We start from the raw sequence: 27,853 nt of genomic DNA, 5'->3' as shown, positions 1-27,853 counted from the left end.
TACAATAAAAAACTAGCTACAGACCCATGTTATGCATGCGTCGTTGTAGAATTACAACATTGATAATACTTGTTCCATCGTTCATTCATATATGCAGTTTGGTAAAGCATAGCTAGCTGGTCACCTGAGATCTCTTCTTCCTAACCTAACTAATGAAAAACCCTAACTAATAGATAGAAGTCAATGTTGCATGTCTGTTAGGGATTCTAGATTATAATTTGGCTTGGCAATTATTGCACTTATCTAAAAGTTGGATCAGAGTTACACTTAATAGTTGATAACATGGTACAAATTTATGTTGGATTGTGTATAACATTTTTCGGTTGCTTTAACAAAACCAATTTTTAAGTTCATATTTGTGCACTGCTTTAGTATATTGTCTTTTGTTTTATTTATTGTCAAAGCTCAAGGCATTAAGATCAACATATGAAACTGATCTCGAGCAGAGTGAATCGACCATGTCGGACTGCTATTCATTTTGGCTTAAAGAATAATTTAAACATAAAAAAGAGACAGAAGTATTTATATTTAGTGATAAATGATGATAGATCTACAGAAGGAAAAATTAAAATTTCTGAAATATGAATAGTTTGCATAAGTATACTATGATCAGGGTTCTCAATTTCGATGTGTACTGCTCGATATGAGCAGTATGTATCGGTCCGAGAGAATACCGGTACGCGGACCGTCCTCTACCGGGCAGCTCTAGTGTTTTGACTGGTACCGAGGCGTACCAATCGATACTGAGACGTACCGACCGGTACCACCTCGGATTTCGACTGTTACCGAGGCATACCATTGGTACGCCCTAGCATGGTAGGTGAAGATATTTTTAAGATTTTAGGGTGTGCCATCGGTACACCCTAGCGTACCGACGGTATATATCGGTACGTATCGTTCCGAGCAGAGCTCATTATGCCAATACGGACCAGTATTCAAAACCTTGATATAATGTAAGCCAAACATTAATATGACATAACACACATTCATCCTATATGATCCATAATAGATGGCCAAACAATATGCATATGCAATTAATAAAGAACATTACAAAGTATCACATATATAAATGTAGGCTTTCATTATTAGCTAATATGTAATACTGTAATAAATATTGCATCCAAAGTATCACAGGTATGGTGAGGCTAATATGAACATTGCAATTCTTCACAAATAATGATGATGTTGAAAGATTGTTCTTTCTATTAATATTATTGTTTGCATCCAAGGTTTTAATTTTTCATATTGTATCACTTAAAAATTATGAAAATTTTTGTTTGTTGCTTTTCAACACCCAACACTTGGTCTTGGTTATTCTGTGAGGTCAGTGGGTCGTCCACTTTTTCTTTAGTCTGCATGGTGGGAGATGGGTGGGGGATGGGCTTTACTTCAGTTTGGCCCTATTGACAGTATTAATGGTTGTATAGATTTTTTAACTAGTAAAAAATTGGCCTTTTATTAATTTGGAGGTTTAGTTCATCCTTTCACTCCATTGATCTCATTAGATGCAAAAGAGTTGCTTTGTACCAAACAAACAGGATTGATGTGATTGAAACCATTTCAATTTTTGGGCGTTACACCCCCTTTACCTTCCTCACCTCCTATGCCACTCTCACTCACTCTCTTTCTCAACTACATTCTCAATCTCAATCTCTTGTTTTCTTCGGTAAAAGGCTTAGAACCTCTCTAATTGCCTTCCAAAAGAATCGAGGAAGGAAGGTTGATTTGCATCCCAAAAGGGCTTAAATCTCAAGATCAGATCTAAATCATCTTCAAATCAAGGTAATTTGATACCTAAACTCTAAGTTAATTTTATATAATTAGGTTGAGGAAAATGTTTATTCTTTTATGATTAGGAAATTAAGGGATAATTAAGGGTTAACTCTTCCACGTACACCTAATTAAGGACTGATTAGAGATGATTAAGGGTTCATTCAAGCATGTACATTTTTCTTGATTACGAAATTATCCATTAATTAAGGGGTTATTCTTGCATGTACACATAATTAAGGGCTTCTATATCTCATTTATTGTTTTATGGTCTGAAATTGAGTTTATAGCTGTCTAACATGATTGCATATAACCAGAAAAGGTTTGAAACAAGGGGATAAAATAGGCATTTTTTTCTTGTTTCCAGCATTATTTAATTTTGTTTTTTGAAATCCAGTGCATATCTGTATATTCTATGCTTATATACAGATAGAAAGATTGAGATGACAATCACACTTGCAGCAATAGGGCAAGAATTAAAATATTCCTATCTATTTGGTCCATTGATTGCACTAAGATGCATGTCATCTCGTGCTAGATGTTGATGTATCATCTATACACTGCAGGATAACTCTTACGAAAGATCCTTGTTCATAGAAGGGGGCCATTGTTGTAGTTGTGATATTTTCTTTCTGGTGCAATGATTCTAAAGTCTCATTGGTTCTTGGTGCTTAGGATTATGGTAGGCGCCTTTGAGGGCTTGAGACCATTTTGGTGCTTGCCCATTTTTTAAAATGTTGCAAAGAGGTGCTCCACTCTAACCTTCCTGTTAAGGCAGTCTTTTGGAGCATGCTTCTTGGTTGCCATTGTAAAATGCAAAGGATCAGCATGCTTAATATATATGCATTTAAGAAAATGGTCTTTGCAAATTTTGTATTCTGAAGTACCCTCAAGTTGTTGCACTTGTACCATACACATTTTATCTTGTTTGACTTTCTAGTTACAGATGATCATTTGTCATTATTATGGTACACTAATCCTGTACCTCTTTCTCCATAGATATCCATGTGTTCATGTCCACAGATTGATTCTCTTTGCCCATTGTCGTTTATGTAAATAGGTCCACTCTGGATTATTGCCTAATTTTGGAAAGCTTTTTCTGACATTTAGTGATGTAAAGTCTCTTGTTTTTTAGTTCACTAAATGTCAGACATCATTATATTTTCTAATTCCTAATTTCTTTCTCAGTGCTGTCAATCTGAATACTGGAAACTCCAGCATACATATTGATGCTGTAATTGATCCTCTAAGTCCTTCAGGACAAAAGCTTTCTCCACTTCTTCGTATACTATGGAAGTGCATTCGACCAAGCATGAGAATAGTCCTAAATCCAGTTGTAAGTTCTTGGCTCTAATGTTGTGTTCTGTTTCATATAATATTCAAGCTCCAGAACCTGTGAACAAATTAGGTTCCTAAATAGCCAATTGTTTTTTACTGTCTGATACATCTGTATTGTAACAATTAGTTTATGCCGTTATGTGTAAAACTATCTGTCATCAAAAGTTCCTCTTTTTCATTTTCATGTGAAAGTAATGCTAAATGCTACGAAAATTTCTTTTGTGTTCAAATTTGTGTTCATGTTTTGGATGTATAACTTGTCGGACCAGTATCTGGAATAAAGAAACAATTACATATGTTCGTGGTTTTAAGATTTGCACCACGTCATAATCCGTTGGTGTACCAGACCGTTTGACTATATAGTTTGGTGAAAACATATTAAACAATTAGTTAGTTTTTTGTTGGGGCATTTAGGTGGAATTATGTCATATACTGATTCAATAAAATTCTGATGAGTATGAATACTGGTTTGAAAACCTTGCTATGAAGTACCTGAGTATACTGATTCAATAAAACCATTATGTGGTTAACAACTTTGATGTATTGAAAGCTCTAGTTTAGATTTTTGATATTTGTATCAGGATTAACTAGGGCATTCCAGTATATATTATTGGGATTTGGGATCAATTGAATTGGCCGGATCAACCAGAACAAAATTAAAAAAAAAAATAAATCATTGAAAAATCCTGTTAAAAATTTTTTTTACCATCATATTTTTCATAAAATATCTAGTGACATGAGACCAAAAAGTATAAGATAAAAACCTATATAAAATTATAAAGAAATGATTATATATAATTATTAAAAAACATAGAAAATGATGATTATATATACATCGTACAAGATCTTCAAACTAATCTATTTGCAGCTTTGGAGATGGTGATGGATCCATTCTGATCTTGATGCTTCTGTAATTACCATGAAAGTGAACTAATAAATAAGGCAAATGAAAATGAGAACTAAAAGCTATATTTGACATCCATGGAAATTTGTGATTAATCATGAGTTTCATTATGCTAATTGTCTTTGCTATGACATTTTTTTCCTAGGAGGATGATGGTCACTCTTTGTCCTCACTTTTCCTCATGTTTTTTTTCTTTGTTTATCCAATAGTGGATGATTTGGCAATAAATAACAATAATATCAGCACCTCCTCTATTTTAAAGAGAGAGTCCTAACTCCTAAGTTTCTTTTTTATGTTTCTTTTGTCTTGGCTTCCCTGTTAAATAATCTTAAATGGACAAAATGAGCGAATTATAACTCACTTTGGAACTTTGGTTGATTTTGAACAGTTTCTGGCATAGTTGACTACTTGACTTTAGCCTAGCTCAAGGGCTCATGTAAGAGTGTTCCACTGTACATAAACCTCAATGTCTATGTATTATTTTTATACAGAAATGCTAATTATTAGCATATGGAAAATCCTGACAGTTGTTTAACATAGAAATTGGTAGGCATTTATATATATAAAATTCTGATTAGATACCTCATAGTGATTGTATTAATTTCAAAGTATATTGACTGTGGTAATTTGCAAATCACATGTTAGTTTTGTGTATTGTCTTAAAAAATAAGCATTATGATTATCATATTCTTTTATCAATGTAGAAGTTATTTGGAACTTGGTTATGAAATTTGATATATTCTTGAAAGTTCAAGGAAATGCCATATAATAGTGTGAAATTTGAGATAGGCTTGAAAGCGTAAAAAATTGTCATATGTGTGAAAATTGTTATATGCATGTACTCCTGGTAAACAAATTCAAGGTTTGTGGTCACTTGGAGTTGGCTTGGCTTTTTGTATCTGAGTAACAATTTTGTGTTTTGTGGTATGTTGGAGTTCGCTATGCGGTCCTTGCTTTATGAATCTGATGGCATAAGTTCTATTTTCAGAGAAGGTTTGGTATTCATTAAGCTATTTCGTCCTTCAGAAAGTTTGAGATGTACTTATTTGCCAGCCTAGTTCTTTATAAAAGTTTTCTTTCAGGTTATAATCACAAGTCACAACCATCCTAGAAATAAGAGTGAAATTTGTGTATGTGTCTAAAAACTCTAAAATCTAAGCTATATATTAACAGGCTATTAGACATAATTCGACCCATTTTTTAAGTACATATGGAAAACGGTCACATTGTATTTTTAAGATAAAGTTAAGATAGGTGATGGTAGCAAGTTTAAATAAAAGGTATTTCATGCTCTACTAGAACTTTTTCTGTCTGAATGCTCTCCGTTCTACTTATTGTATATTCATGTGTGAATTCGTCTAACCATTTATGAATAATGTCAATCACCACACCAATCTGTTGATTTTATTTCTTGTTTAAATATCTATATTTCTAGCTCGTATGTATTGCATCTATTTGGTCCTATGAAAGTGCATTTACATAGGAGTACATTGTACAGGACCTTATGTACGTATTGTATTTTATGCAGAGTTCTCTTGCAGATCTCCCTTTGAAAAACTACTATCGATTTGTGGTCCCTTCATTGGATGATTTCAGCAATGTTGATTATTCAGTAAATGGCCCCAAGGCATTCTTTTCAAATATGCCACTATCGAAGACTCTCACTATGAATCTTGACGTCCCTGAGCCGTGGCTTGTTGAGCCAGTTGTTGCCATGTATGTTGCTTTCCGGTCATATTGTTTTTGATCTTATCTTGTTTCCGTTGTTGTTCTTTTTATCAATCTACAATTATGCATCAAAAGACATACTTTCTTTTTCCTTCAATTTGTTATATAGTTTTTTCCTTTCTTTAGCCATGACTTAGACAATATTCTTCTGGAGAACTTGGGCGATTTGAGGACATTGCAGGCTGTGTTTGAACTTGAAGCTCTTCTTTTGACAGGTATAGCTGTCCTTACTATTAAAACATTACATTTTTTAAGGGGTTTCCAGTAAACAAAACATTGTCTTGTAGGGCATTGTGCTGAGAAGGACCATGATCCACCTCGTGGGCTTCAGTTGATTCTTGGTACCCAGAGAGGGCCTCACTTAGTAGATACACTTGTTATGGCCAATTTAGGGTACTGGCAAATGAAAGTTTCCCCTGGGGTATGGTATCTACAGCTTGCTCCTGGTCGAAGTGCAGACCTCTATGCACTCAAAGAAAGTGGAGATGGAAGTCCAGGAAATCGATCTGCAAAACTCATTACCATAAATGATTTAAGGGGTAAACTTGTACACTTGGAAGTAGCTAAGAAGAGGGGGAAGGAACATGAGGAACTTTTGAATGCTTCTGATGATCAACTGCTGGAAAAGAGAAAAGTATGTGGTCTTAATACTTAATACCATCTTAACTTACACTGTAAATTTATAATGCACTTTATGATGTCAACTATCTACAGGAAGGTCAAAATAGTTGGAATACAAATATATTAAAATGGGCATCAGAAATGATTGGCAGCGGTGGGTTGTCAAGGAAGGGAGAGAATAGACTTGTAAGGTTTTCTTTCCTCAGTTTGCTGTTACCGATGATGGTCAGATACTATAACTGGTTTATTGTGCTCTTATCTTGTCTTCTTTGTATTTTATGCTTTATCTTGCTTGTTCTTTTGAGCTTATCTTGCTTGTTGGTTATACAACATTTCACTATATAATTTTACAGCGTGTATCATCTATTAGGCAGGTTTCTTGCTTTATTTTATACTAATTTTGGAGCGCATGCCTAAGTGCCTGAGCCCTGGCAAGGTCCAAGCACCTCCAAAATCTTCAGGCTGGCAAATTTAATTGGGTGCTGCTTAGGCTGGCGGCCCACCAAATCGATATGATTGAGCTTGAGTTGACCCTGAATTAATTGATTCAGTTCAACCAAGCCAGTGACTACACATAGCTCCTCACCACTGCTTGCGTGCACAACTCCTTGTCATTGCCACCTGCGCTCATAGCTCCTCCTTCCCCCCCAACTTGTGATGACTGATCCCGCGATCACTTCTTTGCAGGAAAACCTATATTACGACCAGGGAGCAGATCACTGCTTCTCCTTGAGTTGCCACCTGCTTCTTGTCAATGATTGGTAGTTCCCCACTTTAGCAGTACCTCCCTCTCTCTTCTCTCTCCTTCCCAGCAGCCACTGAACACACCTCTCTCTCTCTCTCTCTCTCTCTCTCTCTCTCTCTTTCCCTTCCCTTCTTCCTTCCCTAGCTGTCGCCACCACCTCCCCTTGGGGACTGATTGGTTCCCCTTAAGTAGATTGGTCTCTGGATTTTTTTTGTCTATCTACTTGACTCTGTTTGTAGGCCTTTAACTTTGGGCTACCTTCTTTCTTTTCGTTCTTCCTCTTTCTCTTCTTCTTTCGACCACCCTCTATCCTCTTTGCTTTTGCTTAGGGCCTCCGGCAGCCCACCTTGTCTATCTTATTAGTAGGGATATTTTAAATATTGAATGCTACGAAATACTTGAATTGTCTAATTTTTATTTTAATTATTATATTTCTCTTTAATTATATTTTTGATAATTTTTTTATTGATGAGTGCCTTGCTTTGTTTGGGTGACCTCAGGCATCGACGCCTTTTAGTGCATAGCGTCTTTCACAACACTTATAGTAATTTTCTCACAAGATCTTTGATGCCCTTGAGCTCAATGATATAATTTTGTTCAATGTGTCTGTCTTATAGCCCCCTTTTATGCGACTTGGATTCTTTTTTGTATATTGTGTTCACTATAAGCTGTACTTCAACAACATTAAGCTATATCAACAATGTTGTGAATTTTCTTCTCAGGATCACAAGAAGGCTGGAAGGCAAGGAGAGACAATAAATATATTTTCAATTGCTTCTGGACATCTGTAAGTACATGATTATAATTATATATATATATATATATATATATATATATATATATATCTGCTGTTCAAATATAGATAGAATTCAGTACTGCCAAAGAAATTTTATTCTTTTTGTTACATCCAAACATAGGAAGACTTATCTTGCCTGCATGAGCATATAAAATATCTCAAGGTCGCACTGTCAGATTTATAACAAAGCCCAATGGAATATGGCATTTCCCCACCTTTTGCTGAATCAAGAATATGGCATCTATTACCCAATCTTTCTACTTTATTAATGGACACCATTTCTTGTGAGCTTGTTACTATGATGCTAGATGTTGCTTCAAGGAATTTCAAAGCTTTTCTAGGTTAAAACTGGTTATGGACCACATACTAAAATTCAGAGGAGTCATTATGGTTTTGACCAATTTTTATTTCCGATGCTTATCTTCAATTCATGACCACTAGGTTGTGGTTTATTGAGTGTATATATAGGCTCGTATCAAGCAAAAATTTCCATCTTAGCTTCACATTGCATTTTGCTTTTTTTTTTTTGTTGAGAAACCTGGACTTGTTTTTGAACAAACTTGTACCTGAAAATTCTGTATCCATTCTTGTTTTGCTACTTTCTATATAGTATCTATACAATGGTTGTTTGGTTGTTCTATTTACAACTGTTGAGAGGGTAATACAAATGGAACACATTTTTCAATCATTGACAATTCTCTTAGGAAGAAGTATGTTTGCTTTCATGAGCTATGAAATTTTAGGTAAAATGCTCTTATTACATTTGTTTATCACAATCATTTTCACTTTTTTTTTCTAGGTACGAGCGCTTCCTCAAGATCATGATTCTGAGTGTTCTTAAGAACACTCAAAGGCCAGTAAAATTTTGGTTTATTAAAAACTATCTTTCTCCTCAGTTTAAAGTAAGTTTGTGTTTGTTTTCTTTTTTCTTTCTTTTTGTTCTTGTGCAGTTCAAATACAAAACCTAAATTATTTATAGTATTGGTAACAAACTAACAATATCAATTTCTTATGCAGGATGTCATACCTCACATGGCTCAAGAGTATGGTTTCCAATATGAGCTCATTACATACAAGTGGCCAACATGGCTTCATAAACAGAAAGAGAAGCAACGGATAATCTGGGCTTACAAAATTTTATTTCTTGATGTTATTTTTCCACTTTCACTTAGAAAGGTGTCTATTGCAAATTCTTTAGTTTCTGCATCAAATATTTAAGTGCTTTTATTATTATGGTCTATTCCCTTACTAAGTTATTGGAATCCTCTGGCAACATTGCATTCAGGTAATTTTCGTAGATGCAGATCAAATTGTAAGGGCAGATATGGGAGATCTCTATGACATGGATCTAAAAGGACGAGCTCTTGCATATACACCATTTTGTGACAATAACAAGGAGATGGATGGATATCGCTTTTGGAGACAAGTTGGTGCCATCTTGCTAGTTGTTATATCCGATAATTTGATAAACAATTTTCTTTTAAGAAAAAGATATGGCTATTTCATTAATTAATTTCTTATATGGTTGTAACTTGTTAAAGGGTTTCTGGAAGGACCATTTACAGGGAAAGCCTTATCACATTAGGTAACTTATATTTCATGTCCATCCTGTATCTTTATTTCAGTCCAAGTACTCCTCTTTTTGTAGTTTATCTGATCAATTTATGATGGCCCTACAGTGCTTTATATGTTGTTGATTTGATGAAATTCCGCCAAACTGCTGCTGGAGATACCCTAAGAGTATACTATGAAACTCTTAGCAAAGATCCTAACAGTCTTTCTAATCTTGATCAGGTAATCTTTTGGCTATGTTATCATTTATTTCCTTTGAATATTTATTCTAGATTAGTTATATCCAAATTATTTTGTTGAAGATCATCAAAATTCTGCATTCTGAGATAAGATTGCACCGATCGGACTGATAAAACAAACATAAGTTAAGCTCTCAAAGTGTTTCCATATTATCCACCTTGGAAGACATGTTCCTTTTATGGGTTTGTTCGTCTTGAAGAAAAGAATCTTATACTCAAAAGAAGTCTCACAATGTTTCTTCTATTTCATCAGTGGAATTGTTAGAATTAATGATAAAATTCTCAGCTTTAACTAAAGCTTGCTACAATTTTGTTGAGATTTGGTATTTGATTAGAGTGGGTATTTAAGTGTACCGCTAGAATCAAATACCTCAATGACTAAGAAGGTCAATGAGTTTGTTTAAGCAATAAATTATACCATTATCCTAACCATTTGAGGTGGTTATTTGCTCCCATCATTGAGGTCTAGTGAGGAAAATATCAACAAGGCCCTAGTCAAACTAAGAACCTTCAAATCCTAGTCTTCAAGATCTTCATTTACCTTTCGTACTGTTACTAATTTGAATTGGTGGATCTCGTCTTATTGGGGCAATTTCTCTCAGATTTTCTTCGGTCAGAATTACCTGAACTTTTTAAAAATATCATTTTTTTTCCATTTCAACATCTGCATCTCAGTGAAAACTTTTTGGACTTGTTTCCATACTGACTTATGATGTATAAAGCATATATTGTGCTTTAATGAATGCCATTATATGACTTTTTCTTTATAAATATCATAACGTGTATCAGCACAATATGCTACTGAATGTTATTTTGGTGGGGTTATAATTAGTGATGGAAGTTGGTTATGAGACATCCATAACATCCATATATGCACATGACACATGACCAAAGTAACAAGTTACATGGTGAACAGAAATTGCAATCCCTCTTTGCCTCCAGTATTTGCTGAATATAAGGTTTTAAATTATCTATGCAAGGTCATGTTAAACACCATAGTCCATCTTTAATGTAAAGTTGTAAACTAGCTTTCGGATACTCCTATAAACAACCTCCGCTTGCAAGAATGCTTAACCAAAACCCTGCGCTGGGCCATTCTCTTCCCTTATATATGATTATGTTTCTGATTAGCTTGATACCAACTTAGACATCATTTACCTCTGGATTTTTCTAGGATCTTCCAAACTATGCTCAGCACACAGTGCCCATATTCTCTCTTCCCCAAGAATGGCTATGGTGTGAATCTTGGTGCGGAAATGCAACAAAGGCAAAGGCAAAGACAATTGATCTCTGTAACAATCCAATGACAAAGGAGCCAAAGCTACAGGTTAGTAATTTAGCAAATTTAATAAGTTTATAGATTCACCCGTCAGTTCCTTTTTCTTATCCTGGTGCTATTGTGATATAGGGCGCTAGGAGAATAGTTCCTGAGTGGGTTGATTTAGATGCGGAGGCACGACAATTAACTGCAAGAATTTTAGGTGAAGAGGTTGACTCCAATGAACCAGTTACTTCAACATCACTGCCGCCCGATGGTCCGCAGAACAATCATGAAAAAGATGAGTTATGATTGGATGAGACTTCCTTTTTCCACAATAACTTCTCGAGACACAAATTCCATATCTAAGCACAGACGTGATCGGAACCAAATGGCATCTGAACTAGTGGATTTTGAGAGTGAGAGACCCCTAGAGTTCTAGTATACATGCATCACACATGTAGATGCTGATTTATTTACCAATCCTTAATTATATTTAACTGATGTTTAATTTGCATGAGGAAATTGTTCATTAGCCATTGTAAAATTTTGACATTGAAACTCTTACCCTTAAGTTGAGGGTCTGTGTATCGGTATTGATAGGAAACACTAGTTTCTTTTCATTTTCTCCAATCTCCAAAGTACTTAAGAATTTATTTCACTATATCAAGATCCTTTTCTCTTACAAAGTAGCCATAATATTACTTCACTTTGTTATTTTGCCACTTGATATACTCCTTGCCGTTAGCTGCTTTAGTTTAAAATTGTACAACATGTGGTAACATAAAGAAATTTTATTGCAAGGATATCTTTTCTTTTTCTTGTCTGGTGGCAGCATTGTGTGAAAACCTATAATTATCTTTATTTGTTCTTATTGCTGCAATTGTGTCCTCATTGATGGTGTGAAACCGAGATTAAAATAATAATAAAAGAAATCTAATATTAGGTGACTAAAAATTATAACTGATTTGGTAATGCATGGCAGGTCGAAGTTTATATGTTTCACAGCAAGTGAACACAACAACAAATACTTACTTGAGCGACAATGAAGATTCTGATGATTCCAGTCCCCTCTCCTCCATCATTCTTCTCACTCTGTCTACGTCCTCCCTCCTTCCGGCGTCCTGGTAAATCATCATCAAAAGCTCGAAGTTGTGCTCGTTGTCGGGCTCCAGCTCAAACAATCGCTCCGCTGCAACCTCGGCTGTGCTGACTTCTCCGTGCACTGAACAGGCAAAGAGCAGCGCCCCCCATACCGTCGGCCCCCCATCGAATGGCATCCGCTTCGATATGAGCTCGTAAGCTTCATCAATGTACCCCGCTCTCCCCAACAAGTTCACCATGCACCCGTAGTGCTCCATCCCGGGCTTCATCTTGTACCTCTGCTCCATCTCGGCGAACAACCTTTTCCCCTCCTCTACCAGTCCCAGGTTCCCGCACGCCGACAGCAACGACACGAACGTGACTCGGTCCGGTAGCACCCCCGAGTCCTCCTCCATCTGCCGAAACATAGCGAGCACGCGATGGTCCCTGCGGTGCGCGCTGATGATGGCGTTCCATGAGACCAAATCCCTCTCCGGCATCGACTCGAAGATCAACCGCGCCAGGTCCGGTCTGTTCTGCTCCGAGTACATTGTGATCAGAGAGTTCGTGACCGATAGATCCCACTCGAGCCCCCGGCGGATGACCCAGCCATGAATCTGAAGCCCGAGCTTCTTCGTGCCGGTGAGCCCTGATAACATAGCCGAGATGGTAATGGGGTCAGGTTCGATCTCAGCTCGAACCATTCCTCTGAAAAGTTTCAGCGCCTCCGGCAGAAGCCCATGCCGGATGTAACCCATAAGCATCGAATTCCAGGACACCGCATCCCGCTTGGTTATATTGTCGAACGCCTTGCGCGCTTTCAGGATGTCGCCGCACTTGGAGTACATGTCGACGAGCGCGTTGAGCACGAAGACGTCACTGCCGAATCCGGAGCGAACTGCATGGCGGTGGACGGCCTCGCCGTGGCGAACTGACCGGATTCCAGCGCACGCCTTCAAAACCCGGGGGAAGGTGTACTCGTCGGCCTCAACGCCATCTTCCTCCATCTGATAGTATAGAGCCATGGCATCCTCGTGGAGGCCCAGCTCGGTGTACCCCGAAATAAGCGAGTTCCAAGGAAACGCGTCGGTCTTGCTTCGTTGCGGCATTTCATCGAAGATGCGGTGTGCTTCTTCTACTTGGCCGCAAGTGGCGTACAGACGGAGGAGCTTGGAGGAGAGGGCGGCACTGCGGCGGAGGAGGGCGCCGGGGATGAGGAGGCGGAGGCGCGCGCCGTGGCGGAGGGAGCGCATTTGGGCGCATGTCTCGAGGAGGGAGGATAAGAGGGAGGGGTCGAGAGGGACGCCGCGGGCGAGGGCGGTCTCGAGGTCGTCGAGGACGCGGTCGAGGGCTTCGGCTCGGGTGAGGCTGGTGGGAGCTGCAGGGAGGGAGAGGAGGAGGGGAGTGGGTGGCGGTGATCTGCGGCTGGTGATGGTGGTTTCATGTCGTTGGCGCGGGTTTTGGCTGCGAAGGAGGTTATTTCTCCTCCTCCTCGTGCTCTTCTTCTTGCAGGAGGTTGGTTCTGTGAGAGTGGTGGCGGTGGAAGAAGAAAGCAGAGCATACATGCCGGTTTCTGTTGTAATTAATGCCGTGACGGTTGTTGAGAAGAGGCATGCAGGGTTCCGCTTATTTTGAAAGGAAAACAATTAATTTAATTAAATAAAAAGGAAAATATAATTAATATAAGATCTATATATACAATTATATTTTTTATTATATCCAGTAATTGAAACTTATTAGGGTGCAGGAGTGATCGAGGTGGCTCCAAGGTTGAAGCGTCGAGCTCTTGAGGCATCATTTGTACTAAGATCGATATCGGGAGAACTTAATGGGTATGCTTTTTTTTTTTTGAAGAAAGCCCCGTAACGTTTCATAGATGATCAGCTTTTATACTTGACTTTGGAGGGGAAAATATATAACTACTCTATTGTTCCCCCCTTGGCATTTTGTCCACTTGGGCATAAGGGGGAGATAGCTTTGAAAGGTTTGTCTTCGACTCTTATCCACATAAGCAGATAAGTGGAGGTTGACCGACCTTTTCCTTCTATGATGGCTTTCATGTGGTGCTTATATGTCGAATGAATAATATATTTCCTATCACTTACCCATTTGACAAACCCATTTGCGCATTTCGAGCTTGAGTCAGGTTTTCTCAGTTTACATGTCTTGGGCACATATCGCTTTACAACTTCGTTGTGGTATATTTCTCTTTGCGTGGGATGAGTTTTCCCGACTTAAGCATCTTGGACACATTTTGCCCTGGGCTTCGCTATAGTAGATTTTTTCTTGATGCGAGTCGGATTTCTCGACTCACGCATCTCAAGCACATTTTGGCCTATGCTTTCATCGTAGCGAGTTTCTTCTAATGCAGAATGGTTTTCTCACTTCAAGGCATATTTTGTCTTGGGCTTTCGTTATAGTAGATTTCTCTTGGTGCCGGTCTGGTTTTTCTAACATACACCTCGGACTTATTTGAACCATGCCTCTACCATAGTAGCTTTCTTCTCACACGGGTCGGGTATTCCTGACTCATACAACTCGAGCACATTTTTGTCTGTGCCTCCATCGTTGTGGATTTCTCTTCACGAGGGATGGGTTTTCTCGACTTGTATGTCTCGTGCATATTTTGCTCTATGCTTTTGCTATAGCGGATTTTTCTTAGCATAGGTTGAGATTTTCCAAGTCATGCATTTTAGACACATTTTGGCCTGTGCCTCCATCATGATGGATTTCTCTTAGTGCGGGTTGGGTTTTTCGACTCACATACCTCAAGCACATTTGGATCGTGCCTTCGCCATGACAGATTTCTTTTTATACGAGTTGAGTTTTTCTGACTCGCATCTCAAGCATATTTTGAAATATGCCTCTATCATAGTGGATTTCTTCTCAAGTGAGTCAGGTTTTCCTAACTCACGTGTCTTGGGCACATTTTGGCATGTGTATCCTCCGTGATGGATTTCTCTTGTCAAGGGTCCAGTTTTTTCGACTTATACGCCTCGAGCACATTTGGACTATGCCTCTGTCGTAGTAGATTTTGAGTCATTCCTTCGCCATGGCAGATTTCGAGTCCTCCTTCCACCATAGTAGGCTTCGAGTCCTTCCTCTATCATGGCAAATTTTGAGTCCTCTTACCGTAATAGGCTTTAAGTCATTCTCTAATGAGTATATGCACTATATCTTTAGTGTTCCCGCACGAGCAACTATGAGACCAGTCGCCTCCATATGGATGAGTACACAGCACACCAGTTTATCCGATTATCTCGACACCCCTCTTGAATAACGTACGACTATAATTATTTAGGGTCTGTGTTTAAAGGTGAATCGGTCTCATTATCATGATCTCATCATGATTTGATTCCTATTGTACAGATCCATGGACATCATAACATATGCAACATATAAGATAAAATGATAAAAAATTAATAAATAATAATAAATAAAAAGTGTGTGTGTCGTGTCACATGTGTCATCACTCACATGATTAGCTTGTAGGGCACATATGACTAGCATTTGCTTCACCGGCTAAGTCTTGGAAGAGATGTTCATGTGGTGTTGGGCCATGTTTGCGTCGATTCTAAGAATGTCTCTTAGTGACTATGTAAACACCTCGGCGTTCTTCTCGAGAAGTGTTGCCCTAACCTTGACGACTTGATCGTGATGAGTATTATATAGGGGTGCCTCGATCAGGGACTCCATTGGCTCTGGATGTGGGAGGGACTTGGCGAAATGTCGAGGGTCCATTGACGGTGCCTCGGGCTAGGCATTCTTTAGTAGGGATTCTATTGTTAGATAGTACTAGTATGACTCCCTCGAGTTATTTCTTAGTTCTCCGACACTAATCCTTAGAGTAGGGCTCATCCCCAAAAGTGACATGAAAGCTTATAATCTTAAGAGAGGAGACAAAGTCTCTAGCACATCTCGTTAGTGAAATAATCATAGGGGTGAGATCGTTAGTCGAGAGCCCAAACTTTTTAAAAGCATTAAAGTAGTGAATATCGATAGAGCTGCCTGTGCTAATCATGACCCTCTTCACATAAGCCTTAAATATCCTCATAGAGACTACCAAGTCTGTTGAATCTCATATTTTGATGATGAAACCACTTGATATGTGTTTATGTTTTAATCTGTGTTTTGAGTGACGCAGGATGCTTCGATCAGGATGAGATAATTAAAGCAGAAAAAATCATATTGTGCCGGAGGAACATGTCAAAAGATTGGATGTCGGGCCGGTGGATCGGTCAACGTATCGACATAAGGCTTCGGGCCATGGACTCGGGCATCGGGCCAAGAAGAGCTAGTATTGTACCAAGGATATCGGAGTTGCGGAGTCAACTGGCCGATAGGGCAATAGGCCGTAGGAGAGGACGATGCGCCGAATAATCGGACAAAGCGTCGAGGGACCAATGACATGCCGGACAACTTGGTTAATTGCTTAGGATTAATTGTCTCGATCGAAGTTTTGTTTTAAGTGTGCAGGATTAACTACGATGGAAGTAAGACATGCAGCAAGAGTTACGCCGGAGTCAAGACCATGATCACGTTGGGAGTTCGAGAGTTCGACGGAAGTCCGGACGGTCGTCGGAGGTTCTTCGGGAACAAATCCGAGAAGTCCAGGAGCTTGCCAAAGAAGCTTGTCGGAACTCGCCAAGTGGATCGTCACAAGTTCAAGAGTTTGCCGGAAGTCCGTCGGAGCATCACCAAAGGTTCGTCGGATGTTCGTCGGAAGTTCACCGGAAAAAGCGATTGATGTGTTAGAGAAAGTTACAGTAAATGTCTTAAGAAATATCGTAGTTAGCATGTAGATTAAGTTAGGAATGGGAGGTGATCCCATTAACTTAATCTGGGGGCAATTGGGCCCTTGATAGACCCAAATTGGGCCGAATGGATCAACCCATTCGGACCAGAATTCCTACTAGGCGGTGGCACTGCCCAGGAGATAGTCTCCCAAGAAAGCTGGGCGGTGCAACCGCCCAGGTCAGGCGATGGCACCGCCTAGGCTTAGTCTCCGAGCGAGACTGGGCGGTGCAACCACTCTTGACAGGCGGTGGAACCGCTTGAGCTCGATCGCCAAGCTCTGCCAGGCGGTGCAACCGCCCCTATCAAGCAGTGGCACTACCCAAAGGCTCAGTCTCCGAGCTACCAGGCGGTTGTACCGCCTCAGTCAGGAGGTAGTACCGCCAGGACCTCGGAAATCCGGGAAAAGACATTTTTGAGCTCCAAATTCAAACTAGTTTGGGGCCTATATATACCCCACCCTTTCCTGCATGAAAGGGCACCGAAAGCTTGATCTTACTCTATGATTTTAGAGCTCAAAAGTGTTGTAAAGTCTAGAAGTTCTCCTCCCTCTTTTCTTCTAAGTTTTGATCTTTCAAGAGAGGAGAGAAATTTCTGTAAGGGTTATCTCCTAAGCCTGTCAAAAGGAGTGAAACTGTAAAAGGGTGGTTGTGTTGGGAAATCTTGGGGACGACATCACATGCGCAGCGGAAGAACAAGAAAACAAAATCCCCGATTCCCAAAAAGATGTTCGTCGTCGTGCGAAGATTGGTGTGAAAAATCCGCGAAACATAAAACTACGTATAGAGTAGATTGTGTTACCTAGGGAGATCGTATATCCCTGTTTCCTTACAGATCCTTAGGAGAGGGTGAAGGAGGTCAAGCGTCCTCCTCTCTAGCGGTGATCCACACAGCAGGGTTGCGACGACGCTCCTCAAGACTCCAGGCCTGCTCTGAGGTGGAGAGGAAGAGGAGAATAGGAAAGGCAAGCAAAGGCTCTGGCCTATGAGGCTCTGAATCCCTCCTATTTATAGAGGTCCCCTGTCAAACCCTAATGGGTCCTCCCCTAGTGGGTATTGGATCTGAATCCAATAAGACAAGGGCTCCGTCGGATATCTCATATCCGAACCTCTACTCATCGCAATGCCTACCATATGTGTATGACCCTCTAGGCCCAATATCGAGCTGGCCGTGAGTCATACCTGTCAGAACTCCTTCTAACTCAGTGAATTATTATCTCTGTAATAATTCACTTGACTCATCGACTACAGCACACCAGTCTATCCGGTTATCATGATGTCCCTCTCGAGTAACCTATGACCGGGATTATTTAGGATATGTGTTTAAAGGTGAATCGATCTCATTATCGTGATCTCATCACGATTTGATTCCCATTGCACAAATCCAAGGACATCACAATATATGTATTGATTTATGCAATAGTTATAAAGTGATATACGCCAAAATATAATAAGCAAAAAGATTCTGTATCAAGTCACATGTGCCATCACTCACGTGATTGGCTTGCTGGGCACCTATGACTAGCAATCTCCCACTTGACCTAAAGCCAATCACCTATGTGTTTGATCCCTATCAGACCCCTGTGATGCTCAAAGACAAAATGAGACAACGACTTTGTCAATGGATCTACAATGTTATCTTCGGATGGAACTCTTTCCACTGCTACGTCTCTTCGGGTTACGATCTCTCTGATAAGTTGGAACCTCCTCAGAATACTTCTGATGAGACCCGAGTTCCCTTATTTGAGTAATCGCCCCATTGTTGTCGCAATATAAGGAGATCAGCTCCTCGTTACCCGGCACGACTCCCAAATCTGTGATGAACTTCTTCACCCAAACTCCCTCCTTTGCTACATCTAATGCAGCAATGTACTCCGCCTCTGTGGTCGAGTCAGCAGTGGTATCTTGCTTGGAACTCTTCCAGCACACTACTCCTCCATTCAAAGTGTACACATACCCTGAATTCGATTTGCTATCATCGACATCAGACTGAAAACTTGAGTCAGTGTAGCCTTCAACCTTAAGGCTATTACCTCCATATACTAGTAAAAGATCCTTAGTCCTTCTCAAGTACTTAAGGATACACTTTACTGCTTTCCAGTGCTCCAAGCCTGGATCCGCCTGATACCTGCTCGTGACACTCAGAGCATGCGCTATATCAGGCCCAGTACATAGCATGACATACATGATAGACCATATTGCTAAGGCATAAGGTATCATATTCATGTTTGCCCTTTATTCTGGAGTCTTTGGGGACATACTTGGAAAAAGCGATATCCCATGTCTCATCGGTATGAGACCTCTCTTGGAATTTTCCATGCCAAATCTTTTGACAATGGTTTCTATGTACCTGGACTGGGACAAGCCAAGCATCATTTTGGATCTATCTCTATAGATTCTAATCCCCAAGATATAGGATGCTTCCCCTAAGTCCTTAATGGAGAAGTGTCTAGATAACCAAGCCTTTACTGTGGATAGCATTCCTACGTCATTCCCAATGATGAGGATGTCATCCACATATAACACCAAAAAGGTGTTAGCGCTCCCACTTACCTTCCTGTACACACAAGGCTCATCTTCGTTCTTAACGAAGTCATAAGATCTGATTGCCTCATCAAATCTTATGTTCCAACTTCGGAAAGCTTGCTTTAGTCCATAAATGGATCTAAGCAACCTACACACCTTATCTGGGCAGTTCTTGGACACGAATCCCTCAGGTTGTATCATATATACCTCCTCCTCGAGGTTCCCATTGAGGAATGTAGTTTTCACATCCATCTGCCAGATCTCATAATCATAGTGTGCTGCAATAGCCAATAGAATTCTGATGGATTTTAGCATTGCTACGGGTGAGAAGGTTTCGTCGTAGTCAACACCTTGCCTTTGACGATACCCCTTAGCCACTAGCCTTGCTTTATAGGTCTATACCTTTCCATCTACTCCGATCTTTTTCTTAAAGATCCACTTGCAACCGATGGGTACAATACCTTTGGGCGCATCAACTAGGTTCCAAACCTTATTGGAGTACATAGAATCCATCTCGGAATTCATGGCTTCTTGCCACTTCCCAGAGTCTATACTCATAATAGCCTCCTCGTAGTTCTGAGGATCAATATCCTCTATATCCTCTCCTCTAATATGTCCCACATATCTCTCAGGAGGATAGGATACTCTATCAGACCTGCGTAAAGTTGATACTTGTGTATTAGGTACCTGAACAGACTCGGGCTGTAGAGTGGTGCTTGAGCTTGGTTCTCCAACCTCGCTCAACTCTATCATTCTCCCACTGTCTCCGCCAAGAATGTGTTCCTTCTCAAGGAACACTGCTCTCTTAGCTACAAAGACCTTTTGGTCCTCGAGATGATAGAAATAATACCCACAAGTTTCCTTGGGGTGTCCCACAAATTTGCATCGCTCTGTCCTTGATTCTAACTTGTCGGGGTTGTGTCTTTTAATGTGGGCAGGGCAGCCCCAAATCTTAACAACCTTAAGATCAGGCTTCTTCCCTTTCCATATCTCATATGGTGTAGACACTACCGACTTAGTTGGAACTCTGTTCAGAAGGTAAGCTACGGTCTCTAGGGCATATCCCCAGAATGAGATGGGTAGGTCAGCGAAACTCATCATGGACCGTACCATATCTAATAACGTACGATTTCTCCTTTCAGAGACACCATTGAGCTGAGGTGTGTAAGGAGGTGTCCATTGGGATAATATCTCATGGTCCTTGAGGAACTGAGTAAACTCTGTACTTAAGTACTCACCTCCTCGATCTGATCGAAGAGTTTTGATACTCTTTCTAGTCTGGTTCTCCACCTCATTCTTATACTCTTTGAATTTCTCAAAGGCCTCGGACTTGTACTTCATTAAGTACACATATCCATACCTTAAGAAATCATCAGTAAATGTAATGAAGTAGGAGTAACATCCAATGGCATGAGTTGACATGGGTCCACATACATCACTATGTATGAGTTCCAACAACTCAGTGGCTCTTTCTCCAGTTCCACTAAATGGAGAGTTGGTCAATTTTCCACGAATGCAAGGTTCACAAGTTGTATATGACACGTAGTTGAATGGATCTAGATATCCATCATTTAGTAACTTTTGAATCCTTCTTTCATGGATGTGACCTAGCCTACAATGCCACAGGTATGCACTATTTACCTCATCTCATTTCCTCTTAGATACATTTACATTCATGATATGTGGAGTAGTGTCTAACATAAATAAACCATTATGCAATGTTCCTTTCGTGATGATCTTATCATCTAATAATATCGAACAACCATTGTTCTCAAAAACAAATTTATATCCACTAATTGTTAAACATGAAATGGAGATAATGTTTTTGATAATAGAAGGAACAAAATAACATGCATCTAATGCAATAAAAGCTCCACTAGGCAGATGTAGGGCGACCTCACTAACAGCTACTACAGCAACTTTTGCTCCATTACCCATCTTGAGGTCCATCTCGCCTCTCTCTAGTCTCCTAGGTATTGCCAGAACCTGCAACGAATTGCATATATGATAAACACTACTGGTATCCAATACCCATGTGTTATCATAAGAGTCTGACAAATGGAGACTAATCATGAATGTACATGAAGCTTCATCAAGCTTTTGTTTCGCCCTTTCTGCAAGGTACTCTTTGTAGTTCCTCTTCCAGTGCCCATCTTTACCACAGTGGAAGCATTGGCCTTTGTCCTTTACTGGGTCTTTCTTAGCAACCTTTGCTTTACCTGGTCTGCCCTTGCCCTTTCCCTTCTTAAGGGACCTTTCTGCTTTCCTTTTCTTTCTGGTCTCACCAGTGTAGAGAACTGGCTTCTCTTTCTTAATAGTACTCTTTGCCTCCCTCAACATATTGAGGAGCTCTGGGAGAGTCACCTCAAGCTTGTTCATATTAAAATTCATTATGAACTGTGAAAAGGAATCTGGTAGGGACTGAAGCACAATGTCCACACACAAGTTATCCTCTAGGACCATTCCTAGACCTGTGAGTTTCTCTATCCACTCAATCATCTTTAGGACATGGTTCTTAACCGGTGTCCCCTCAGTCATCCTAGCGCGGAAAAGGCTCTTGGATATCTCATATTGTTGAGTCCTTCCCTGTTCCTCAAACAATTTGTGGACATGTAGGAGAATGGATCTGGCATCCATCTTTTCATGTTGTCTCTGTAACTCAGGAGTCATAGAGCCCAACATATAGCACTGAGCAAGAGTGGAGTCATCAATGTACTTCACGTAGCGAGCGATCTCATCCTCGTTTGCCCCTTCTTCGGGCGTATGTATCACTATATCAAGGACGTACACGATTTTCTCCGCTGTGAGAACAATTCTCAAGTTACGGAGTCAATCCGTATAATTTGGACCAGTGAGGCGGTTGACATCAAGTATGCCACGTAAGGGATTTGAAAGCAACATTTTCTGAAATTAAAGATGCAGCAAAAATGAATAACATGCAGATTTTGCAAGAAATAAACTATCAAGATATTGACTTCTATCTTAATATGCTCCCACTATTTTACTAACGAGTCACGCGACACCCTCAGCACGTGAAACGGAAGTCTCCGACAGACTTCTAGTGGGGATCAGGATCTTAGTGTAACCTCGAGGGACTCGACCAATCACACTAAGCCTAAAAGGTAGGCAACTCTTGCCGATCACAACTCCTTGTGATTCCCGTCCTGTTCGGCCTCCGAATCACCATGGCCTCGAGGGACTCGACCAACCATGATGCTCGGTTAAGTCAACACCTTCGTTACAAGACGAGTCTGATTTGATGATATACCCTCGAGGGACTCGACCAAGCATACCATGCCCTCAGGTCACCGGTGACATCTCTATGTCGTAAGCAAGATAGCGAATCGCGATATAGGTGAGTCTCGAGGGACTCGACCAACTCAACCTACACCGGGAATCGGTTCCTACTCATAACGATGGAAGGCCACGTGGGTCAATCTAATTGCCTCACGTTTACCGACTTAATATTATCGAGAGATGTTTCTATAATTTGGTCTCCTAATATGACATGTCACACATATACATATTTAATATATATCTACATCGCATGCAAATATATATACATATCTAGTATGTGTATAAACAATCACACCAGATGATCATGGACCACAACCTAATATGATTAGGCCCGAGCCAGTAGGCCTAATCACTCACATCAAGATCTATGTGTGCAACGGTGCATCTCCATGCCCTGTGATCGTCCATCTCGTCCTCGTCGGTTCCGTCGACATCTTGATGCATCTCCATGCATCACGATCGTCCGTCTCGTGGGTCCCGCTATCGCATCCACGCTCCCGCTGCGCCTCCTCGTGTGATTACAACTTAATCATAGGCACGCAGGCCCGACAATAAACGAGAAATATAATGGAGGTTCGCAGACCTCAATAACAATAATCACAAGTACACACATCACACGGTCCATGATCATCCGTCCACACATCATACATCACATGTATAAATAATCATCATCATGTAGGACTACTAGATAATAATAAAAATAATAATTAACTAAACCTTTTAATTAATTAATATTTTCTGAAATCAGGGACAGGTAGGGAATTTCTCAATTCCTAAGGGTATTTTCGTAATTTGGACAAAAACAGAAACTGGAATTTCTCAAATTCCGAGAGGCAAAACTGTCTTTTTCCCAGAAAACCCTAATTCCCTCTTTCTGCTGCCGCTGCCGCCGCCGCCACCCTGCTGGCGGCGGCCTGTGCGGCGGGGCGAGGGCGCTGCCCTCGCCTGCAGGCGGCACGCCCGCTGGCGGCGATGCCGCTGCGGGTGGGCGCCCCCTTCGGGCGCCTCTGCCTCCGCAAGCGGTGCTGTCCCGCCGGGCGGCCGCCCGCGGGAGCAGCGGCGGCAGGCGTCGCTGTCCTGCGGCGGCAAGCGTCGCTGCCCTGCGGCGCCTCTGCCCGTGGGCTGCCAGCCCCGCCAGCATCAAGCCTGCCGCAAGCAGGCCGCCGGCCGGCTACTGCAGACGCAGCCCCTGTGCTGCCCGCCTTCGGCTGCGCTTCACGCACACAGATCGAGGGCAGCAACTGTTGCTGCCCTTTCTAACTTTTGCGTCAACGATTTTGACGTCAATATTCTTCCTAAACACAACACACGTAGTTCAAAACCAATCATTCGCACGAACAACCTGGCTCTGATACCACTGTTGGGAAATCTTGGGGGCGACATCACATGCGCAGCGGAAGAACAAAAAAATAAAATCCCCGATTCCCAAAAAGATGTTCGTCGTCGTGCGAAGATTAGTGCGAAAAATCCGCGAAACATAAAACTGCGTATAGAGTATATTGTGTTACCTAGGGAGATCGTATATCCCTATTTCCTTGCAGATTCTTAGGAGAGGGTGAAGGAGGTCAAGCGTCCTCCTCTCTAGCGGTGATCCACACAGCAGGGTTGCGACGACGCTCCTCAAGACTCCAGGCCTGCACTGAGGTGGAGAGGAAGAGGAGAATAGGAAAGGCAAGCAAAGGCTCTGGCCTATGAGGCTCTGAATCCCTCCTATTTATAGAGGTCCCCTGTCAAACCCTAATGGGTCCTCCCCTAGTGGGTATTAAATCTGCATCTAATAAGACAAGGGCTCCGTCGGATATCTCATATCCGAACCTGTACTCATCGCAATGCCTACCATATGTGTGTGACCCTCTAGGCCCAATATCGAGTTGGCCGTGAGTCATACCTATCAGAACTCCTTCTAACTTAGTAAATTATTATCTCTGTAATAATTCACTTGACTCATCGACTACGGAAGTACTAGGCCACTACGCCGTAGTCCCCAAACGATATAGGGGAATCCAATCCATTGGACCTGCCTGTCCTCAGTTACCGTGTACCTATAATCCCTCCTCCATCTAATATCCTAGAGACCGTATATCGAGCATGGTGTTGTCAGACTCATACGGTTTCTACTCGAGTCTCGCTCTAATCGGATTCTCCCGGAGAACTCTTTCTCTCTCAACCCGAATGACCTTGGCTAAGGATTTGTCTGAGCAAGAACACATGGGATATTCCTCTCATGACGCCGAGAGTGGATGATCCTCTATCGACACTCAATAGCCATCGTAAGATCGACTACCACTCCCAATGACCAGCTGTACTAGATCTGGGACAGCCAAACCTATAAGTCTGGTATCAAAGAGTGGAGCACTCATACAGGACATCCTTGGTGTCTCAAGTCTAAGGACCAGATACACCACTAGGACTACGGAATCGCTGTCTGACAATAAGGCATCATCAACCATTCAACATTCCGTAAGCGGATCAATTAGTGAACTCATTCTCCAATGAGCACCTGTACTGTATCCCTAGTGTCCCTACACGAGCAGCTATGAGACCAGCTGCATCCATCATATGGATGGGTATACAGTACACCAGTCTATCCGGTTATCACGATGTCCCTCTCGAGTAACCTATGACCGGGATTATTTAGGATATGCGTTTAAAGGTGAATCGATCTCATTATTGTGATCTCATCACGATCTGATTCTCATTGCACAAATCCAAGGACATCACAATATATGTATGCATTTATGCAATAGTTATAAAGTGATATACGCCAAAATAGAATAAGCAAAAAGATTCTGTATCAAGTCACACGTGCCATCACTCACGTGATTGGCTTGCTGGGCACCTATGACTAGAGGTTGGCCTTCGCCTATTGAAGGAAGGCCTCTAGTGGACGTCGGTGACCTCGTCGGTGGAGAAAGCCAAAAGTGGATGTAGGTCAAGATTGACCGAACCACTCTAAATCTCGATTTGCATTTACTTTGAGCATCTTTTCTTTATTGCAAACCTCCTCAGTAGCTTACTGTCTTCTGCTTATTTACGAACGTATTTCATAGTTAAGTATTTTCCGAATCGGCATTAAGACGGAAATCGATTTTATCGTACAAACGCGGTTTTAATCGTCGAAAGTTTTCTGCGGCACTAATTCACCACCCCCCCCTCTCTTAGTGCTCTTGATCCTAACAAATCATCATCATAGTTTAGGTTGAGATACTCTATTTCTTCTTCCATAAAGGTTATTCTGAGTCATCTTGGAACTTTGAGTACTTCTCGATGGTAGCTTGAGCATAGGATTTACGACCCGAGGAGTTGTCTCCTCCCGAGGCAGGTCCACCATTGATGATATTGATCTACCTCTCCATTGGCCTTAAGGTTGGGGTGAAGGTTTCTAGTGCCTCTGGAAGAACCTCTCGAGATGATTTTGATGAATAAGTTATTTGATTTATTCTTTTAAATCATGAGAGTCTTTTATGTCATGGCCATAATCGTAGTGGAAGTGATAGTACTTAGATTTGTTCTTCCTCTTCGATAATATTCTATCGAGAGTCTTTCATAAGCCTTTTTTTTAATTTGTAAAATGATTTTGGTTCTAGTCATGTTTAAGAGAGTCGACTTAAACCTTAGGTGAGGTAGCTCAGGTTAGTCTTTTCTTCTTCATTATGATAACCTTGGAGTCGGGGCTAATGGTAGTCACTCTTGTCTCAACCTTTTGTGCATCTCCTTGTGCTTATTGGAGACTATTACCTCCATGGTAATATATTGGTTGGCCCTTTAGAGTACCTCTCCATCAATGACTAGGAAAAACAAGAGGGCTTGAACCTCACCATGAAGGTCTATATTGCAAGCAAGGGTTGAGCTTCTTGTATGCCTCTCATCTCATTAGTGAATCAAGCGATGAAGTTAAAGAGTGTTTCTTCCTCTCCTGCCTGAGTCCAATAAGCATTGCCACTAATGGCCTTGGGTGCATATTCCTAAGGAAGCAGAGCTCAAACTCCTTTGCAAGCTGAGCACAGGAGCTAATTGAGAGTGACTTTAAGCTAGTGTATCATTCCTATGTCGGGACTCTTAATATTATTATGAAGGTCCAACACATCATTGTGTCTAAGGTGTCACACAGTGACATCTAGGCATGAAAGGCAGTAGTGTGCTCTCTCGGGTCGGCACTACTATTAAAGGCCTGTAGCGATGGAAGGCCAAAGTTCATAAGGATTGATTCCTCTTGGATGTTCTGAGTGAATGAGGATCGACCCATAGTAGGATCGATCGGACTTTCCCTTTTGGATTGCTAGAACTCTCACTGCATCTCTTCAAGCATTTGCCATGGTTGAATTCTCAATAAGTCATCCATCAAATCTACTGAGTGGGTCTCAAATTCGAGTGGAGCAAGGCAATGGTGTGATGATGCATTGTATTCCACAGTTAGGGAATAGGGCACTCCCTCAATCGATAGTTCTATGAGCCTTGGGCGATCCTAAGATGCTGACACTATGTCGGGCAAGGGAATCCTGATGGTAGCTGGAGCTAGTGGCAATTGATGCACTAATTATGACCGAGATGGTGGCATTACTCGTTGGGCAAGATTGGGGTGATGCCTTCATCATATTTGTTAGTGTCTGCATCTATTGGGAGGTGTCTAGGAATACCTCACTAAGAATAAGCAAGTGGCTTAAGGTCGTCATTGGGGGTGAAAGGCTCGAGTCATTAAATAGTCTCCAGTATTGCACTGACGTTTAGGTCAAAGTGGATGCATCCATATATGGGAAGAATAACAATTATCCCCCTTAGTAAAAGTATTATGAGTCAGGGGCAATGCCTCATTGTTGGACCATTTGTTGGGAGGATTAATAGGTGGATGTTCCTATGACATCAGGCCCTCATAGCACTAAAATGCTAAGAGAAATCATCATCGACGTTTAAGTCAATCCAATGTTATCTAAACCCAAGGGCATAAGAGTATCTGAGGTGGCTCTAATGCGGGAGTATCAAGCCCCTAAGGTGCCATCTGCTCTAAGACCGATGTCGGAGAAAATTTTCTGACTCAATCACTTCGATGTTCAAGTTAGTTATTGACAATTTAGTGAGTGTGGATTTTTTTTTTTTGCTAGAAGAGAGCCCTACAATATCTCGTCGAGGATCAGCTTTCATACTTATCTTGAAGGGGGACAATTTGTAATCGCTCCAACGTCTTC

General features: G+C 41.0%; 2 protein-coding genes across 2 annotated transcripts in view; one reads left to right on the top strand and one right to left on the bottom strand.

Moving 5' to 3' along the window:
- The window catches only part of LOC135612450 (UDP-glucose:glycoprotein glucosyltransferase-like), a 32,475-nt gene extending 20,834 nt beyond the window's left edge, over positions 1 to 11,641 (top strand). Inside the window, exons 24-36 of the mRNA XM_065108771.1 lie at positions 2,959 to 3,106; positions 5,541 to 5,728; positions 5,867 to 5,955; positions 6,028 to 6,374; positions 6,455 to 6,547; positions 7,829 to 7,893; positions 8,702 to 8,804; positions 8,920 to 9,078; positions 9,188 to 9,328; positions 9,444 to 9,487; positions 9,582 to 9,696; positions 10,888 to 11,040; positions 11,122 to 11,641. Of these exons, the coding sequence (XP_064964843.1) occupies positions 2,959 to 3,106; positions 5,541 to 5,728; positions 5,867 to 5,955; positions 6,028 to 6,374; positions 6,455 to 6,547; positions 7,829 to 7,893; positions 8,702 to 8,804; positions 8,920 to 9,078; positions 9,188 to 9,328; positions 9,444 to 9,487; positions 9,582 to 9,696; positions 10,888 to 11,040; positions 11,122 to 11,283 (1,807 nt within the window). The 3' untranslated portion in view covers positions 11,284 to 11,641. The remainder of the gene's footprint in view (positions 1 to 2,958; positions 3,107 to 5,540; positions 5,729 to 5,866; positions 5,956 to 6,027; positions 6,375 to 6,454; positions 6,548 to 7,828; positions 7,894 to 8,701; positions 8,805 to 8,919; positions 9,079 to 9,187; positions 9,329 to 9,443; positions 9,488 to 9,581; positions 9,697 to 10,887; positions 11,041 to 11,121) is intronic.
- Positions 11,642 to 11,918: 277 nt separating this feature from the next.
- Positions 11,919 to 13,644, bottom strand: LOC103984944 (pentatricopeptide repeat-containing protein At4g25270, chloroplastic). The gene has a single exon (XM_009402528.3). It carries the CDS (start codon positions 13,617 to 13,619, stop codon positions 12,003 to 12,005), a length of 1,617 nt encoding a protein of 538 aa, XP_009400803.2. The 5' UTR covers positions 13,620 to 13,644; the 3' UTR covers positions 11,919 to 12,002.
- Between the last annotated feature and the right edge of the window lie 14,209 nt (positions 13,645 to 27,853).

Source organism: Musa acuminata, chromosome BXJ2-5 (genome assembly GCF_036884655.1).
Source record: "Musa acuminata AAA Group cultivar baxijiao chromosome BXJ2-5, Cavendish_Baxijiao_AAA, whole genome shotgun sequence".
Classification (NCBI taxonomy): Eukaryota; Viridiplantae; Streptophyta; class Magnoliopsida; order Zingiberales; family Musaceae; genus Musa; species Musa acuminata.
This window is presented reverse-complemented; position numbering and strand designations above follow the sequence as displayed.